Genomic DNA, 19971 nt, shown 5'->3' on the forward strand with positions numbered 1-19971 from the left:
TGTGTGTGTGTGTGTTTAAGCCCAGTGTGACAGAGCTAGAGCAACAGGTGGTCAGCCTGACATCACCATCACATTCTTGAAAGGGCTGAGAGAAAGAGAGAGAACAACTAGCACCCACATACACAAATACACAAATTCCACAATAAACACATCACATCAGGCACTAGGACACAGAAAGTGGTTACCATAGTTACATCATTCTACATCCTGCTTGGTTAATGTAAAGCAAGCACATCTACTCTCACTCAAGCACACAGAACAAATACCTATACAGTCATCACAACATATGCACAGCCTCCCCGTGTATGTGTTGTATCAACTACATGTCATGAACAGCGTACACATAACACACTTCTCCAAATATTCACAAAACAGTAAAAAAAGTACTACATAGTGATTATATATATATATATATATATATATATATATATATATATACACACACACACACACACACACACATATACATACATACACACACACACACACACACACACACACAGAGTTATATTTACAGTATATCGCACAGTACATGTTGGCTGTTCATGTATTTAAAGCCTATGCAGGTATTTGTTATGTGAGCCCAGACATGTGCTCGGTGAAGAGCAAGAAAAACAGACCTAGATCAAGGTCAAGCTGACATTTTGTATTTCAACTTCTTTGATTCATTTAGTTTCCCATTAAGTTTCCCCCCATTGTCTCCGTCTCTCTAATCTGGCCAGCTCTTTGAAGTCTTTGGTATGCTGGGCACAGCATGCAGTGGAGATGCTATCAAATATATCTGGCTTTACTCAGACACCAGCTGCACCTACAGCGCACAGAGGCCGTTGGCAACGCACGCCATGTGGGGGAGAGTTGAATGGATTAGAGGTCATGAGTGTGTAGGTCAGCAGAGTGCACGAGCTGGTGTTTTGTATATTTACATGGACTTCAATATTGCCAAAGTAAGATCCTGTTTCTCTCGGCAGGAATAAATACTGATGCGGTCACACTGAATGCGCAGGCAGCTTTTTGTCATGACATATATGGAGATTGTTGCCGGGCTATTTCCCGTGTCACTCCTCTCCGCCCAAGAGTCTAATCTTCCAAATCTGAACTGTGAACTGAACTGTGCTGTGAACTTTCTAGGTTGAGCTTATGTTGATGCGTTCATGTTTGACATGTGTTGTCCAGAGTTCAAGAAATCATTTTGCATTTATTTGAACAGTGCATCTGCCATTGGAGTGCAGAGGATTTGGCTTTTTGGAGCTCTTTCAATTGTCTGTGGGCTTTTGTTTTAGCTGACAAATCCTGCTAATTGGTATCCAACATAATATGACTCTTAATTTGGGGTGATGGGGTCTGGTGCATAAGGCTATAGTGGTAATTATTTTCTATTTGGTAATCGTTTTTTTTTAGTCAAGGTGTGCATGAACTGCAAAAACTAGAACTAGAAACTAGAAGTGTATATCTTTTCCAACACTGTTACTTCGCATAAACCTGTATAATTGAGTCAACCGCCTGAGACACTTACAGCATCAAATTTGTACACACACACACCTACCTTGGTGCTATCCTGGCACTGGAAGACATAGCAGGCACAGTTTGGTGCATCTCTGACCAGGCAGCCGAAGCTGTTGGGCTCCTGGCTGTTGTGAATTAGCTTAGTCACCTGGTGAGGACGACATTCAAACAGTACTGTGTGTGTCAGAGGGTCCCAGACAACTCCCTCTCCCACAACGGATGCACATTGCACCCATGATGCTGACACACACAGAAAAACTGTCTGACTGCAGGTTAAGGGGTCCACCTGTCCACCTCCAGGACTTCCAGACCGCAACCCAGCACCCAGTTCCTTCTCTGCAGGCTGGGACTTGCTGATCTCAGCCACCACCCAGGGCAGCATGGCCATGGTGGTCAGGTGGTGGACCGGCAGAGAACCGATCAATGTCAGTTTGTATTGTACCTCCTCCTCCTTCTCCTCTCGTGCTTCCTCTACCTTTACCCCCCATGTTGCAATCCTCCTCCTAGCAGAGGTGAGTTTCTGAGGACAGGGTGTGGAAGACATGAGATGTGAAAATGATGGACACGAGTGGTGGTTTGAGGTTACAATAGGACATGGTTTCTCAGATCTCCCTGGCCTAGGGGGTTCATCTCTCCTGGGCTTCACTTCAAAGTAGAGACCCTCCATGGCTGGTGTGGCTGGAGGCAGCTGTCTGCCTCTGCTTTTACCTGCAAAACATCAGTTACAGGACAGAGACATTTAAAGGGGGACATTTCCACCAAGAAGAAAAGGACCATGTCATGAATGTACAAGCTACAAGATTTCACAGCAAAGATTTATTCGGCAAGGGTTTCCAATTTAATGTTGTTCCTAGATGTGTGCTCCACTTTGTCACCTGTAAAGAATCAGTCTAGCAGTAGTTGCAGGGTCATTTGGAGGGTACTACAAAATGACCACCTGGTGCTGTTTACCCAGCCTGAAACACATGGCTTGACTACTGAAGTAGTTTTACAGCCTCAAGGACATACAAATACATGAAAGTTTAACTATGAGGATCATATTTGTGTAGTCGGTGTGCAGCTGACGCAGCCCTACATCGCCTACTATCAACAAGCAACATTATAATTCTTTTTAATTCTAATTGTTTCTTCAATATAATACACTATGGTCACCGATAAAAGAGGTGTGACGTTACAATTTGTAATCAATAGAAAATAGTGCAAGCGTCGAAACATTCAAAGCAGAGCACGATGAAAATGTTTCCCACTAGCTATGGAATCAAAACGTTCACGTCAAGTTACAGAGAAAATACAACGAAAGCGGCTGAATACGTACCACATATTTGACCTTGCAATATAAATCAATCCCCAACTTTAACCAGCTGGGACAGTGCAGCATGCAGTGTTCTGCTGCACCAGACCAGCAGCGGAAGTTAGAATGAGGTTTTATTTCCGAGGAGCGCAGCCCCACATGCCTTATTTCACCGGTTATTGTAATGTGCGCACGAAACAAGTTTTTTGCGCACGAACTCGCGCATACTTCAAAGCATACGCGAATAATCTTTTTTTCACTACACTTTTTTTATACATTTTTTAGAATGTCCTCTGCTCCACATGCCGGCACAGCCTATTTACTGGTTCACTGTAGTCTTGTCCGATGTGTGCAGCGAGAAAGGTTGTAGTGTATTTTTAAGAGCGCGCGCACGCGTGCATACACACACACACACACACACACAACACACACACACACACACACACAGAGAGAGAGAGAGCATCCCGCAGCCGTAGCTGTTTGTAGTTCGAGTTAAATATAGAAGATATACTCTACCTCCCTCCTCTCTATACTCGGATGGGGCATGCTGCGTGCATGCTGCGTGCATGCGCTGCCGGAGGATGCAGGGGCTACGTGTCGGCACGTAAAGGAATTATGTGTATATGTGTTTTATCCGTCTACATTTGTCTCCACATGCATTGTTTGAAACAGTTTTTATTGAGTAAAATTGCATTTTCATTACAGTATTGTAGAATACGAGGCACATAAGAAAAGGTGAGGTGCTAATTCCACATTTCTAGTCAATCATGATTATTTAAATACTGGACAGTATAAGGGTCTTAGTTGTATTTGTGGTGTCAAAAGTCCCTTTCAGTAATGAGCAGTGGGAGCAAAAAGAATATACAACGACTCCACTTGGTGGTGCTCTAAGCTATTAGGCTTAGTCATTCAACAAACCAGCAACTCTGCAGTGAGAGGTTGTTCCATTTCTCTGGCACTGATTTAAAACTTTTAAAATATATCCAATCACTTTCAGTTATACTTTACTATTAACTAAAATATTACACAGTCAAAGTTCAACTGCAGTCTACAGCATGCATTTAAGTTAGTTTAAGTTACAAAATTGGTTTCAGCAGTTTTCTTATTACACTCTTCTGTAACTCCTCATATTGGCAGAACTGCTGTTGATGCTGAAGCAGTGTGGAATGCATAATTGTTAAATACAGGTCGTACATCTGTGTGTGTGTGTGTGTGTGTGTGTGTGTGTGTGTGTGTGTGTGTGTGTGTGTGTGTGTGTGTGTGTGTGTGTGTGTATCTAAACACTACCTTGACACAACAGGAATGACTGTGGCTGTAGAACAGTGAAGATTTTACAGTTATCCCCAGCACTGAATCCAAAACACATAGCTGTCATTCATTGTGACTGCTGGATAACAAACTGGCTCTGGATCAATAACTACCCTCAAAATAGATGGATAGCTAAACAAACAAACTACTAAAGACAGATGTATCATTACGTAACAATATCTCTGAGAAAATTGGCAAAAGAACATAACAAGGTGGTAACATTGTCATTAAATTAGTTGTAAATCAAAATGCATTAAATCAAAATTCCATCTGGAGTAATTAAGACATCATGTGAAATGCTGGTCAGAGATCAGTCACAACTGGTCCTGTATGTGACTGTATGTCTATCAGTGCTACTCCGGCTTGGGCTGCAGCTTATTCTTCTCTGGCTCGAAGAAGTTTTCGACAATGGCATCAACCAAGTCATCCAGTTCCTTCTTCAGCTGTTTCACATCACTGTAAAAGACAGAGAAGAGGGGGAAACAAAAAATAACATAATGAAGTAACTGTGTTTTCCATTCACAGTTAAGACATTTATACCTAAAACAACTAGTCGATCCGATTTGAGTCAAGTTAATCATTAAGTAATTTTTTTTAAAAGCAAAAAAGGTAACAATTCTTTGTTCAAGCTTCTCCGAGGTACACCCCGGCTCGCTGGGCTCTCGTCCAAAGGACCTTGTGAGGATATGGTGATTTTTTTTATTTTTATGTCCTTGTAAATTAAGTATCTTTGGGGTTTGGACTGTTGGTTGGACTGCACAAGACATGTAAAGCCAGGTTTTAAGAAATTAAGGGCTTATTACTTTCTGACACATTTTAGTATAATTGATCAATCAGTAATCAGCGTCGGGTGACAGAGTCCTTGTCAGCTCGTGTAGTGTGTGACCCCCCCGTCACACACAACACGTAGTGTGAACGCCACAACAACTTTTAAGACTCCCGTCACAAGACAGCAAGTTGTTTAATGTGAACAGCAGGGCCATCGGCCGACGCTGAAAGTCATGTAGTCTGCATGAGCCATAAGGTGACCTACCTGTTACCAGGAGCAGCACAGAGTTCAGTGTAGTATTTGATTTTTGGCTCAGTGCCGCTGGTCCTCATGGTGGCAACACCCCCGTTGGAGAAGGTAAAAGTGATCATCTGACTGGAACTGGAGGTGGGAAGAACCTGGGACACAAGAAGGAGGAGAGATAGATGGAAAAACAACATTTGAAAGATCCTTTTGTTTGAAAGGACAGCTAAAGGGCTTGAAAACACAATTCTCCATGTACACATAAAATTGCATTCAATACAAGAATATAGCTCACATATTCGGTTTCTGTATTTATATATTCACAACTACTGCAGCAGGAACTTTCCTTCTGAAACAAGTAACTTAAAAACTGTTAGTGAACCTTTTCCAAATTCCTCAGTGTACTCTTAGTGCACTTAGATACACTTAAAAACATCAGCAGTTCAGGTTCATTTGATGGAAGATTCACAAGTTGTCAACACACCACTGACATTAAGTTGATAAGGAAAACAGGTTAGTAAACAAGTGCAAACAGAAGATATGAGAGAGAAACTTTATTATCCATTTGGAGTCGTGTTTGTGGCCCCTAGTAGTGACCGATAGATTGTATTTTCATCATCACTGCGATATGAACATGCGCAATAAACACATTGCAAAACCAGATAAAAAGCCAATATTTTATCAATACAACTTTTCAACAAGCATAAACATGTAAACCTGTAGAAGGCAATATTTTATTCTGCTCTGTCCAGTCTCGCATCCTCTAGTTTTTACAAAAGCTCAGCACGCTAGCTCGGCTAATAGTGAACTGATAAAAACAAGCTCAAATGAAAAGCTGTGTTTGGCCTGTTTAGTTAGTTTGCCACGTACCCTAAAATCTGGCACACCGTTGTAAACTGAGCTGCTGGCTGACAGAAACCAGCCGCTCCTCTATCTGCAAGCAGTAACGCTGCCTGCAGGCAGTGAATAACAGCAGCAGCATAGAGGACAGAGGAGAGGAGGAACGACTGGTATTGACTGATGTCCGAATTTTTCCTCAGTATTTTGATGTCAGGGACATGATTAATTTGATTGCCATTTTATATTTGTTTCCACTGAGATATTATTGAGTTTATATAATAACTTTAATGTTGCTTTTTAAAATATTCAATTCTAATACTGTAGTGAATAACAACCAGGCAGCTAAAATGCACACTTCAATATTTGTATATTGTCATTGCAATATTGAACAATGTCATTGCACATCACATTTTCCTCATATCGTGCATGCCTATCTCCAGCTATGCTATTTCCATAGTTATGGCTTAAAACAGTAATATCTGTAGGAAAATAACATAACAGTCTTGCTGTACACAAAAATTTTGAAAAACTGCAGATCAAGGCGAAAACATAGCAAAGGTCTGTCTTGCCAGAAATGGATGGATGTACCGTACATGTGTTGTTCGTGTGTGCACTTACAGCCTTGTTACTGGGCTGGTTGCTGTCGTAGCCGGTGGTCAAGTCTCGGACAGCGGAGATGGAGAAGCGACCACATTCAGTGGGATATGATTCCTTCTCGCCACTGTAATTGCGCAGACGCTCAAACAAGCTGCGGATCACATCCTGGTCATGGCAGATGAAATAGGAGTTCTTACTGATGTGGTAACCATACCTGACAATGAGGAGCAGAGGGAGACGGAGTTATTAAAGTCAGCAGTTTCAGTTTATATTTCTTGGTTATTGAAACCATTGAATATATTTTATATACTGTATGTGTCTCTTACTCTTCATAGATGGTAGTGAGTTGTTGAGAAAGGCTTGTGTTTTTCGTGGCCAAAAAGGAAATCATCTCTCCTGCTATGGCTGCAGCACTCACACCATCCTTGTCCAATACAGAGGGACTACACATATACCCTGCAACATACACGCACACACACAGCTGCTGCAGTAACTTCTTCTTATACTAACAGTGCATGCAAAACATAAAGGCATGTGATTCCAATTACAGCATCATAATCATGTTATATGGGAATGCTCTAAACAACGTGATGCTGTATGTGCGTGTATGAGAGGGAAAATCTGCCATATTAACCCCAAACGACCTTTAACCGAGTGCAGGGCCTAAACTTGAAATACCACCAAGTTCCTCAGCTGACACATCTGACATTTTAATGCTTTCTCTGATTTAAATGATTGATGTCTTTATTTAACAAGTAACCGATACTGTACAACGTAGTTAGAACACCGGTGTACACAATACTAGAGTAGACATTTGCTGATGCATTCATTGTCAGCCTTTTGGCTCTCTTGCCAGTAGAAGTTGTTCAATGTTATCTAAAGATATTTTTGATTTTTTCTATACAGCTTATACTACTTTTTGAAGATACAGTGGCAAAGCAGTTTTGTTGGCAGAGATATAAATACAGATTACAGTGGAAACTGCACATTTATTGTTACAGCTAAAGAAACACTACCATTCTACATGTTTTTATTAAAATATAATATCATAATGACATTTTGACACATGCATGCAGATTTTATACAGGTGGATAGTTCTATGGGGCAAAATGTATGTCCATGCATACTCTTCTTAACGGCCCTCATCCCAGTTCAGATACAGAGAGCTCGCAAAATTAATTTGTTAACATTCAAACAGTGCGTTGTCCTTGGCCGTCTACTGATCACAGATAAAAATACTTTTAGGCAGATCAAATTAACGTGACTCATGCTCGTGCCATCGTGGAGATCATTAGGAAAACAAACTCTTGTAATGGGATGCTACAAAGAATTGATTGGGACCGCTTTCCTATGATTATGCCTGTGGATAACGTTGAAGCTAGGATAGGCAATTTACTTCAGAAGCATTTTTTGTTATATTTGTCGCAATTCTCTTTACATACCAGCAGCAATCAATAAATCAAATGCTCTGATACAAAAAAAAAAAAAAAAATCTGTTATCTGTGGCTGTCGCAGAACTGTAATAAGCACGACCAGTCATTTCCTTCTGTTCAAATGAAATGATTGGTAGGAGGCGTGAAGGGAGGGGGTGGGATTTTTTCTGTTGGAGAAACTAGGAAGAAACTGCTAGATTTTGGAAAGTATCCAACGTTGCGTACCCTAGCTTTAATGTGTGTGTGCGCAGGCGCGTACCTATGGCCTCCTCAAAGGCAAACACAACAGTCTTGCCCTGGTCCAAAAGGTCTCTGGCTCTGTTTCCCATCCACTTGAACCCTGTTAGCGTTTCCTGTTCAAACAGCAGTAAGTAACTGTGAAGTGTGGTTTAAAATGTTAACTCCAGTAACATTTGCAATGGTGAAGCCTACATATAACAGAGTGCATTTAACTGCATCGTCAATGCCCATTAGCCAAATTTTCTCCCTATTTCTCTCTATTACTGAAGGCATTTTATGAGCCTTCAATACAAGAGAAGCTGCTTTACGGGAAACTGTCTTCTTGTAGCAGGAAACTCTACAACATTTGGATGCATGAGGACATAAAATCCAGGAGAAAACCACTTCTGATCAGATCAGTTTGGATCTAGTCTTTTAAAAACAAACAAAAATATGTTTTACGCCCAACTTTCACAATTGTAACAAATTACAGTCTTAAACTTGACTGTGCTACCTCAAAGTGGAAGCCCTCCTTGAGAGCGATGGCGCGCAGTATCTTGGATGAGACTGTGCTCGACAGCATGTAGAGGTTTTTCACAGCAGCAGCGTCAGAGTTTTCCTGTTTCCAGCAGCGGAACATCCACCAGCCAAGCAATGCCCCCAACTCATTACCACTGAACACTCGCCACAGATCACTGACACAGCGAGAGAGAGGGGTCATGGAAGTGCATGCATGCTAATAAACATCACCTTATACAGTCACCATTCTGTGATGTTCAAAGCATTTCCACTGCCATAATAATATATGCTATAATGATAGTGTATTCTAATCAGCGCCGAGCTGAGGACACAGAGGTTCTTATGGGTTCAGAAAATTTGACGGTTTTAACAATGCGAGAAGGACTTTATAATCTGCAATTACACAATAATTACACATGATGGCTTTTTAAGGATAAATCTGATATTTTTGGCTCAAAATATCGACAAATGTTGTATTGTCAATGCAATATCACAGTCATAATATACACACAAACACAGACCTCTTCTGCTTCTCAGCGATGGCCAGTCGATCAGCATCGGGGTCATTCGCCAACACAATAGCGGCCCCCTCCCTCTCTGCCAATGCAAACGACAGCATCTGCAAAACACACACATTTTACACCTTCAATCAAAACACACCATGTATACATGACCGCATGTAATGTGAATATTCAGAACACACCAGAACTCCCTCTCCCTCCTCAGGATTTGGATATTTGATTGTGGGGAATTCAGGATCTGGATCTTTCTGTTCCTCTACAGCATAGGGAGGGTGAAGGTCAAAGGCCTTGAAAGCTGACTGGACAAATGTATGGCCAACGCCATGCACAGATGTATGCACAATTTTCACCTCTGAGCTCTTGTTTATGTCCCTGTAAAGACAGAGAGTCAACCACATTTTTTCTTTCAGTTTCCATGTGTCCTTCATTTCAACTCTGTAATGTGTGTGTGTACGGCCTACAGTGGCATCTCATGCATGCATTTCAAATGTAAGCAGATTAGAAACATCAGTGGAACACAGTTTTCCAGTTGTATATCACGCCCTCTCTGTCCCCTGGCATTTTAAATGCTATATCCTGATCAATAAGTGGTTGTCTATGTATCACCTGTGATGACAGTGTTTCTGGATGGCTTTGAAGTATTGAGTGTGGGTGTCCTTGTAGGGATCTTTGAGCAAGGGGCTCTTCAGAGCCTCCTCTGTGTTCCAGGAGTCAGGCCAGGGCTCCAGGTTCTCCTCTATGGCCTTGGAGATACCTTTGTCATGAGGAGACACAATCTGGGCTCCATTCTCCCAGTACACCTGAGACATATGACAGCAGACAGAACAGTAAATTAGAGCTATAACTAACAATTATTTTTAATATTGATTAATCTGCTGATTATTCTTCAAGTTGTTTTAATGCCCATCACAAATTTCCCAGAGTTGAAAGTCACATATTGAAAGTGCTTGTTCAATCAACAGTCTACCACCGAACTCAGTTCACTACTTGGGAGATATTAAAAAAATAAAAGCAGGATAGTCCTCACATTTGAGAAGCTGGGCGCAGAAAAAGTTTAAAAACTTTGTCTGTAAAATGTCTTAAATGATTAATCAGTCCTCAATATTGTAGTTTTCTGTTGATCAACAAATTGAATATTGTTTCAGGACTACAATGAACAAGATCTAACAAATCAAACAAGTTCAGATAAGGCTATGGAGAACTGTTTAAGTTTATAACCTTTCAAAGCCTTCAAATATGAATCAGTGCCAGATCTAACAACAACTAAGTAATTGAGTAAGTAATTAACAACAACAACACATTTTATTTGATGGCGTCTTTCATGGCACACAGGGTCACTTTACATCAGATAAAAACAAAACATGTAAAAAACAAACAAACAAACAAAAAAAACACGCACAAAATGCAGCAAGTAGCAATAATAAAATAAAGCATCATCGAAATATAGTATCGAAAAACAATGTCGGTAAGACATATACAATCAAACTGAAATCAGTGTTGTGCATTATTACGGTGAGTATGCTCATTTGAAAAAGTGAAAGTGAGAAAGGTGCTACCTTGTAGCCATTGTCCTGTTTGGGGTTGTGAGAGGCAGTCACCATAATCCCAGCACACAGACCAAGGTGGGAAACTGTGAAAGGCTGCAGGGAGCAGGAAAGAAATCACTCTCACTTTTCCAGTACACTTCAACATCATACTAGACAATGAATAATAAACACTAACATTGCAAACACACTCTGTGAGAGAAAAAAAACACCCCGAAACTGTCAGTTCATACACACCTTTATATGTGAGGAGGGTGATCTGGGTTAAATTCGACCCATATTTAGGGCACCATTCAAAGACATTTTGCTTTCTTCACATACAATGAATGTATATCGTGGTATGTTTTGAGCCGTTGTGTGAAAGAGGGAAAAAAGGGGGCAAATATCTATAATGTAATGCCAACATGTAGTGTGTTTAAATCAGTGGGTAGTTTTTTAAGATAGTTTTATGCTAATATCTGAAAGCTAACATCACTTTAACAAGGACATTTGAACTTCAATTGATCTAAAGGACTGTGTTTCAAGTGTACGGAATTTAATTCAGATATTGTGACATATTATTGGTTACTGATCAGTGGTTGACCTATATGGGTTTTTCAATGACCGATGTCAATAGAGCAGGGCGGCTTTACTTTTTATTAATTAATGCAATAAAAAAAATACTTTGGGTTATGCAGTAGATTTCAAAGCATGACTGATGTTTAAGGGGGAGTGGGGTACAGTTTGTCAGAAGTGACGTCATTCAACTGCACTATTCTCTACAGTATAACAGTGTATTTTAACAGTAACGCTAGCCAGTCATGGATTTAGATTAGTCATTTAGGATGATATATTGACGTTGTTAGTGCAAGTATAGGCCAATGCTGATTAACTCAAAATGGCAGATATCGGCCAGCCGACTAGTACTGATCATAACTACTTAGTGGTTATTGATGAATATCATTTTCAGTTTTTATATTTTATGATTTCATTTTTGTTATTTACTTTTATCCACATTGGTTAACTTGCTTTGTGTTTATTCATGCATAATTTAGCTAGACGTTAGAGTATATTGTACAATACTGTCTTTTTCTGCTTCACAGCCAATGTTATCAGCAGCTCCTGACATCCAGCAGACAGAGCCAGAAAGAGACTCTCTAGACATAAGGTTGTGAATCTATAGACAAAACACTGTTTTTGAGAACATGTAAATATCTTTATCTGAACTTCATTCAGTATCTCGTAAGCTCAGAGATTGCAAACTGTGATATTGTAATAGACTCCGAAACACAACTCGCTCTTTGTGAATTCATCTTTAAAGTCCCAACACACTGTCAGCTAAAAAAATGACTAAGTACCTGGAGTCAAGATATACAATATAGTTTCCCGCTTGATTCTATATGCTTGTGTAGTATAGACACAAAGTCTATGAATGGTGCCCCCCTCACAAGCTCTAAACAGAGTACAAGCCAGTGAATCATATGTGCGTTAATATGCAACCTGCAGTTTACAAAGGTGAAGTACGCTTTTTGAATGGAATTTGCCCACTAGCATACCTGACACCACATAAAGAAGAATTTTGTTTATTTCACAATTTACCCTATAAAAGGTATCAGTAAAATGATACTTCTGCTTTCAGGTATTGAATCATCTATGACTGCACTTCCTAAAATAAGGAAATTTCAGAAGTTCCAGTGATTACCACAAAGGGTGTAGGGGTGATGTCAGAGAAGAGGTGGACAGGAACCCCTCGGCTGATGAATACAGCTGCAGCCAGGCAGGCAAAGCGCTTGCTGCTGCCGCCGCTGGGAGGGTGGGCACGGGCATCGTATCCAATCACCACCCCTCGCTCCTTAAGGTTCCCAATACTCTCCTCTAGATAGCAACAGAAGCCCTGTCAGGGGGAAAAAGATTGAGAAATAAGGTGGAGAAGAGGAAGTGTTTAATGTGCAGTGGGGGAAGAAAGCAGTAGCTGCAATGAGATTCTACAATGAAGGGTAACAAAATGGTGGCATGTGAGCTATGCAGTCGACCACAAGCTTCAAACAGCAGAGAATCAATAATGTGTATGTCTGGCTTTGCATGTGACTCGATGCTTAATGAGCAGTGGTAGTTTATCTATTAACCAACCTGTGTGGTCTGGATGATAGTGAGGTCATTCATACAGGTTATGCCGGGGCCCATGGGTGCTCTCAGACCTGCTGTACCAAACTCCATCCTGGAGGAGAAACATTTCTTCAGAGCCTCCACCGCTCCTTCCTTCACCAGATCCTGCACCATTGACACTGTCTTGGGGTTCTGGGGAAGAACAACATGCCCACATTTTGTTTATATATATATGAGAATAAATCCTATATCTTTATCAATGATGGTGCATTATGTTGTGAATGACTGCTGTGTCATTTTCTAAATAAAGTTAAAAAAGTAAATAAAGAATGAGTCTGGTTACAAAATGGCAACCATAAATACAGCAATTTGGTCAATACAATGCTTTAAATTCAAACAAGCCACTAAGCAAGCTGCTTTAATGCAATTATAAGACTAAGGAGCCAGGATCCCTTTTCCAATGTGACCTGAGTAGTGACATCTCAATGGCGCTTTAAGGTCATGAACAACTGTTTGTGAACTTTACTTCATCCAGACTTGATCATCTTCTCATTTCACACGGGCTTCTCTGTTCTGGACCATCTCTCTCTCTCATCCTATCTCCCTCCCCTGGCTGTCAATGCCTCTTTCCAGATATCTGGATCTCCATCCTTTCGAGACATTCAGCCTCTCCATTTGTCTCACTCATCCAAGTGTGCATGTTGTCCTTGCCCTTATCTCCCTCTGTGTGTATTTTTTCTCCTTCTGCATGAATGGTGTGCTTGAGTTTTGCCTCTTGTGCGTTTGTGTAGTCTGTCCTTTTCCAGGTCTCCACGGTGGAGGTTGCGTGGCTCGTGTCCAATCTGTTTAGCAACATCTGAAGTTGCTCAATGTCTTTCCAGATTAATATTCTTCACATATGTTTACAGTCTATTTATAATTTTGTCATCCTGATCGTCTATACATACTATGTTGGTCTATTGTTGTAGCTATGTAAACACAACATCTTTTGCATATCTGTCTGTCCTGGGAGAGGGATCCCTCCTCTGTTGCTCTTCCTGAGGTTTCTTCTATTTTTCCCCTTTAAAAGTTTTTTAGGTGAGGGGTGTTGTCTTTACACACAGGATTGTAAAGCCACTCAAGGAATATATTTGTAATATCGGGCTATATAAATATGTATATGATATGACGCGACTTGACTGTGTCTTTAAAATCATGTGTGACCCAAGCCTTTTCACTGTGAAATTACTAGTGATGTGCACATCAGTCTGTTTGGAGGAAATCCATTGTCCTTTTGATGAAGACAACAAGGACAGAGAGGGAATGTGGCATGTGAAACTTTTGTATTTGTTTATGTATTTCAAGAATAAAATATTACGACTTAACTCCTAGTAATTATAGGTAAAGGGGATAACTTATTTTCTTGAGGAACTGCTCCATTTGAACCCAAGATCCTTAATTCAATGTATTATTTGAGTCTTTATTCTCTGCATATGCTGAATTGTTTGCTTACCGGTAAACAAAATTCCCATTTTGCATGTTCAACTGAACTCACTAAAATACTTTATAGGTTGTACTACAAATCATTTGACATTAATTATTGTATTGAAGTGGGCCAATTGAACACGGTCTCTAACGTACCTATTCCCATCGGATTACAGTACTTTCCAGGATGTGCCCTTTTTAATTACTAAGAAATTACAGAACTGTGAATCAAAGCATAATTACAGACAAAAATATTTAATTGCTCAAGAGTTAATTACGGAAGACCAGTTATACATGTTACAATTTCACTTACATAGCACAAAAATGCCATAGTGTAATTTGCAGTGACAGGTAACTTCAGTGGTTTTATTTAACACTACTGTTTAACGTTACCAAACTATTCTTCTAGTGTTATAAACAATTACTGGAAGGCTTGACTTGATTTGTTTCAATTACGTATGTATCTGGCTAATAAACTAACGTTACAGTAAATTTACAGGACAGCCACAGCCCATTAAGCTAGCTCGCTAGCGGTCAGCTTACCTTGTCATACAGCAGCCACTGCCTGACAGCCTGGTCCAGCTTGGAGTCACCGGTTGTGCACGAACCATTTTCCATTTCCGTTCTTTGGCCGAGTCAACACACAGTACAGCTCACTAACTATGGCCGTCCGAGGTGTACACGCTCACCCTGAAGCCTTTTCCAACACAAAACGGAAAGTAAGTCTGACGAGGCCAGTTTGCCGTACACGATGTGGGGCGGAGCGACGTTATGCGTCACGAGATGCCTTCACGGGTTGCCACAAATTAGCAAATTACTGAAGAATGACGGCTTCGCTGACTATTTCCACCGGTTTCAACAAGTCGGGAATGCAACTGGGAGAGACAACTTTTAGTGTTACTGGAAAAATAATGAAGTACATAACATCCAGTATTCTGGAGATTTGTAAAAACTAAGTGAGATAATATCTTGCAGTGGTGGAAAGTAACTAAGTACTATTACTTAAGTACTGTCGGCCTACTTACAGAATTTGAGGAAGGCTACTTTTACTTTACTTCATTATGTCCATTTTATGCCACTTAATACTTCTAATTTACTTCTAATTTCATGACTAGAATATTACTATTGCAAAAGCAAGAAACTACTTCTTGTTACCATTTTGCAGATTAAGATTTCGTATGATGAACATTATCTTATAAAATATACATTTTTACAGTCTTATCTACCCAATAGTATATTTAAGTTGTACCTATACTTGCTACAATAGAATTTTGCTTACACATCAATGCATCAGCAATATATAATATAACTCTGACAAAGGTCATTGCACTTTTCATATAGAGCAGGTCTAGACCGTACTCTTTGTAATATTATTTACAGAGGTCCACATGCAGTTAGTTTTATTTTCACTTTTAATGCATGTTCAGCATTCTTAAAAAACTATTCACAGCCTATTGTTGTATGTTTATATCCACATCTACAGATTTACAAACGGTCCAAGCAGGGATTTGTCCTTTGACACCAGCACTTAGCCCGCAGCAGCTCCTGTACAAGGGATGTCACACTGACTTTGGGCTGTTTCCTAACATTACTTTGACGTTTGCTTCTAACTGCCTGTTTAATTATGGTTGTCAGCATGGCACTTCCCCCTATATATCCCTGGTACAATTCCTTTCAGTTCATCAACAGTGTGGCTCACTTGTGGGAGCAGCACCTCGTCTTTTTTCTCTGTTCTAATTAGGAGTGAAAGAAGGGATTGTTAATAATGCTGCTAAATCTTTGTGGAGCCTAATGATGATACACTTGAAAAATGACTGAGATTCCCATATAATATGACCCTACAGGTATCACATCTGGTGGGGGGAGACCTTTAGATACTGGCAATTATTTTAATGGATCATCTACATAAATAATTATGGAACAGTAAAAATCACTGAAAAAAAACACTGAACAGGTGAAGCACATAACTCATTTATCTTCCTGAATCAGAAATCTATTAAGTCAGACAGCAAATTACAGTTTTCTCTATCCCAGAGATTTCCGGTAGCCAGTATCCATGTCATCAAGAAACCGTCTCACACTCTTTCATGTTATTAAGGTTTCATTATGTTATATTCAGAACAAATAAAACCATGTACACCTGAATTTAAATAGGGGTGGTTGAAGGTTAATACTGGCAGAGCTGCATGTCAGTGATGCATTCTAGCTCACAAAAGAACTGGTGAGGGGAGTATCTGCAGATTTACAAACATGTGTAATAGATGTATTTACAGTATGTTCATATATTTTGATCAGGGTTATAGAAAAAAAGGCCTCCCTTCAAATCTAAATGGAAAGTCGAACATTTCCAAAAGTATTTATTTATTTATTTTTTAAAACTCACCATCCTTTGGTTCCAACTGCAAACAGCAGCAACAACTTTAAAACTAGCGTATAACAGAGGCACTAGGAAAAGATCTGACTGTACTTCAAAATGTTCAATCTGCAGAAACTAATGTTAACAAAGAAAGGAAAAATTATGATAGCAATAAAAATACTTATTATAACCATCACTTCGAAAAACATTGCATTTTGATGCAACTAAATCATTTGCTGTTTCTTTATGCCTGTCAGCACTGCTAGTTATTCTGTTTTATAATTAGGAATGCTCGGAACTGTGGAAATGACTTGTTGCCTTTTATAATTACTGTATGAACCTCTTATCTTGGTTCTCGCACAACACTCTCCATCTCCAAATATATAAACAGCAACTTAGATGTGAAAACGGCATGAAGTGGTGCCACTGTTTGAATAGGGGCTGTAATAATCACACTGACCACGAAGTGAAACTGAACAAGCAGCCCAGACTACAGTATGAAACACAACAGACCTTCTTTCACGGCAGACATTTTGACTTGTTGTAGTAGGAAAAGCACAGGCAGAACTACATGCACTAAAGGATGAATGTCTTAAAATATTAGTCAGGTGCTCACAGGTTTTGCTTGCTGTAGCGATGTCCCTTCACACCTGTGCTATACCTTAGGTGACATTTCAAAATGTGAAAAAGGCCTATGAACCCCCTGAAGCAGCGCTGGTGTTGTGCAGCGAGACCTGAGTCAACAAGATGTCTGACATGTCCCTAAATGCCAGGAACACATACTTTCACAGCGCTGACACCCACACCTCACATAAACTCATGCTATCTGCTGCGTTTCCTCTGTTTGATGATAAAAAGGTTCTCATCTGTCGGGTACATCTGTGCATCACGTTTTTTGTCAGCAATTCTGCGGTTTCGATTTCTCCTCTTCCTCTTCTTATCTCCTTTCTCTTGCTTTGACCCCTGCATCTCTCTAGTTACAGTCCAACAGAGACGGTCTGGTCTGCTGTCTCCATGTCCATCTGGTGTCACTGAAGGAGCTTGCTTCGTTTTCTTCATCCTGTTTCTCTTCTTCTTCTTCTTCTCCTTTGTGTTTTCTTCTTTGCCTCCCCCTCTGGGAAAGTCATGTGCTTCATCCACAATTAGTTTAGTTGGTTGGTCTCTTGAGGTGGGCACTGGTCTCTTGGGTTTCCATGGTTTCACATTGCCGGTGCCTTCCTGCTGTTTGTACTTCTTTGTTTTGGGTGCTGGGGTCCTATGGTCATTGTCGTCATTAAAAAAGATATGACTTGGGCTGGGTTTGTGGTTGTTGGACCTTTGGTAAGGTGTATGGTTAGGTGTGTGGTTGTTTTTGTGAGAGATGATTTTCTGTTTCTTCTTTGGCGGTCCTGGAGTGAGAGGGGTCTGGGCTTTGACAGGGAAAAGGCCATTTTTCTTCAGTTCTAATGAAAACAGAAACAAAAAGGCTTTAATGATTTATATGATGTTGCCAGAGCACAGAAAGCAGCAAGAGGCAAAGTCAGGTTATACAAAAGCTGTGACAATATTTAACCCAAGTCAGGTACTGTTATATTTCTGCAAAAAGCTACAGCAAACATGCACAGTCACAATACCATAAGAGAGTTAACCACACTCGGACTTACCTTTAAACTTCAGCTTTATCCTGTGATGTCTGCGGTTGATGTCCTCCACAGTGTCATAGTGGTTGATGAAGGGGGTGCTGGGATACGTCCCATTAAACATCCTGTGCCGTGTACATTCCTGAGGAAAACACACAAATTCATGACAGCATGTTCACGCACATGAAAATCACACTCAAAGCAAAAAAAGATCTGTGATGTGTAGCATCATATTAAAACACAAGTAGACAGAAACTGAAACTACAAGAGAGTATACATTGTTTGCTCCAAAAATCTCTCTTGGATGCAAAAACTAGAAATCTGATGTGTGTTAAGATTTAAACTACTTCTGATTTGTAGCGCAAGAGTCAATAAACTTTTCACCCTATTTAATACTTTGAATAGTGCCTGAAAATGTTTTAAGCCATCATTTTGGGCTTTATTTTGGACTAGAGACCAGAAAAAGCAAGCTAAATGGCAAAAAATAATAATAACTAATAAATAAAATAAAAGACAGAGTGAACAACTCACATGGCCAAAGTGTCCTTTCCGGGCGCAGTTGTAGCAGTAGACAGTGGTTCGACCCGGGTTTTCTCCACGCTGCTTCATAGGAGTACCTGTCTTGGTCTAAGAGAAGAGAAGAGTCCAGAGAAAATGAAAGGAGCTTGTTACTACAATGTTTTTTAAATAATAAATAATTTTCTCTCTATAAAAAAATGGGGTGGTTTAACTTTCCATTTGTCTCCCATTCTCCCTCTTCTCTGCCATCATTCCCACGCTCTCTATTGGTACGAGCTGCTGTGTATTGTGCAGTGAATATGGGTGCTGATATAAATCAGTGATTACTGGGCCTATAGTTAGAGGTCTGTAATGACCCTTTATGATAAGTAACCGTCCCTCTCTCTCTCTCTCTGTGTGTGTGTGTGTGTTGGACACAGGGTCTTGTCCCCTATGGGCCAGTGTGCTAAAAAGACTTCCATGCTCCAGTGCCCATAGCAAATATACACTGATAAAGAGAGAGAGAGAGGGGAGACACAGGCACGGTGCATTTACTGCTAATGTTACACACACACACACACACACACACACACACCCCTAATGTCATTCTCTAAAACAAACACACACGCAGTTTCACACACCTTCACACTCATCTAAAGTTGCTGCCTCCTTCCACCCTGATTCCGAGATAACAAATGATTTGTGCCCCACGTCATTTCTTAAACTTAGCTTAGCTAACCTCCCCTCCCTTCCTCCTGCTTCCCTCTCTCCTCGGAACACATCCCCCCCCCCCTTTTCTGCTTGAGTAGTTTTGCGGCAGAAAGGATGAATGCTATTAGAGCGTCGCGTCATTATCGGGTCAGGCCGGCCGGGCCCATCTCCATCACAAAGGCCAGGAGATCACAGACCTCTTGTGAGCGTGCGCGCGCACACACACACACCCACACCCCCTAAGGAGATCATAGGCCCCGTCTCAAGCCCACAGACTTCCACCCTTCCTGCCCCTCTACCCATTCATCTTTCATGTAAATTGGCTGTAGGTCTTCCTCTGTCTCTCCCTCTCTGACCTTGGGCTTGTGTTATCTCCAAGTACTCTGATCCAGCACAGAGACAGAATGAATGAAAGCACCAGAGGGGGGGGGGGGGGGGGGGGGAGGAAACG

General features: G+C 40.6%; 3 protein-coding genes across 4 annotated transcripts in view; all 3 read right to left on the reverse strand.

Moving 5' to 3' along the window:
• tbc1d1 (TBC1 (tre-2/USP6, BUB2, cdc16) domain family, member 1) overlaps positions 1 to 2949 on the reverse strand; it is a 66141-nt gene extending 63192 nt beyond the window's left edge. The window contains exons 1-2 of the mRNA XM_046047550.1: positions 2819 to 2949; positions 1544 to 2211 (exon numbers count right to left, since the gene is read on the reverse strand). Coding sequence (XP_045903506.1) covers positions 1544 to 2170 — 627 coding nt within the window. The 5' untranslated portion in view covers positions 2171 to 2211; positions 2819 to 2949. The remainder of the gene's footprint in view (positions 1 to 1543; positions 2212 to 2818) is intronic.
• A 504-nt stretch (positions 2950 to 3453) lies between these two features.
• pgm2 (phosphoglucomutase 2) lies at positions 3454 to 15099 on the reverse strand. 2 transcript variants are annotated; one of them, XM_046047551.1, is made up of 13 exons: positions 14880 to 15098; positions 12897 to 13064; positions 12469 to 12660; positions 10800 to 10883; positions 9850 to 10043; positions 9426 to 9615; positions 9244 to 9341; positions 8718 to 8898; positions 8244 to 8337; positions 6878 to 7007; positions 6573 to 6765; positions 5136 to 5269; positions 3454 to 4558 (listed from the first exon to the last, which is right to left on the reverse strand). In XM_046047551.1, the coding sequence occupies exons 1-13, from the start codon at positions 14952 to 14954 to the stop codon at positions 4456 to 4458; spliced, it is 1836 nt and encodes a 611-aa protein (XP_045903507.1). In that variant the 5' UTR covers positions 14955 to 15098; the 3' UTR covers positions 3454 to 4455. The 2 variants fall into 2 exon arrangements, with proteins under 2 accessions (XP_045903507.1, XP_045903508.1); XM_046047552.1 differs by lacking the exon at positions 10800 to 10883 and having other exon boundaries at positions 14880 to 15099.
• A 1192-nt stretch (positions 15100 to 16291) lies between these two features.
• Positions 16292 to 19971, reverse strand: part of zcchc7 (zinc finger, CCHC domain containing 7) — a 27036-nt gene continuing 23356 nt past the window's right edge. The window contains exons 5-7 of the mRNA XM_046047308.1: positions 18843 to 18938; positions 18336 to 18453; positions 16292 to 18134 (exon numbers count right to left, since the gene is read on the reverse strand). Of these exons, the coding sequence (XP_045903264.1) occupies positions 17515 to 18134; positions 18336 to 18453; positions 18843 to 18938 (834 nt within the window). The 3' untranslated portion in view covers positions 16292 to 17514. The remainder of the gene's footprint in view (positions 18135 to 18335; positions 18454 to 18842; positions 18939 to 19971) is intronic.

Source organism: Micropterus dolomieu, linkage group LG04, assembly GCF_021292245.1.
Source record: "Micropterus dolomieu isolate WLL.071019.BEF.003 ecotype Adirondacks linkage group LG04, ASM2129224v1, whole genome shotgun sequence".
NCBI classification, from domain to species: Eukaryota; Metazoa; Chordata; class Actinopteri; order Centrarchiformes; family Centrarchidae; genus Micropterus; species Micropterus dolomieu.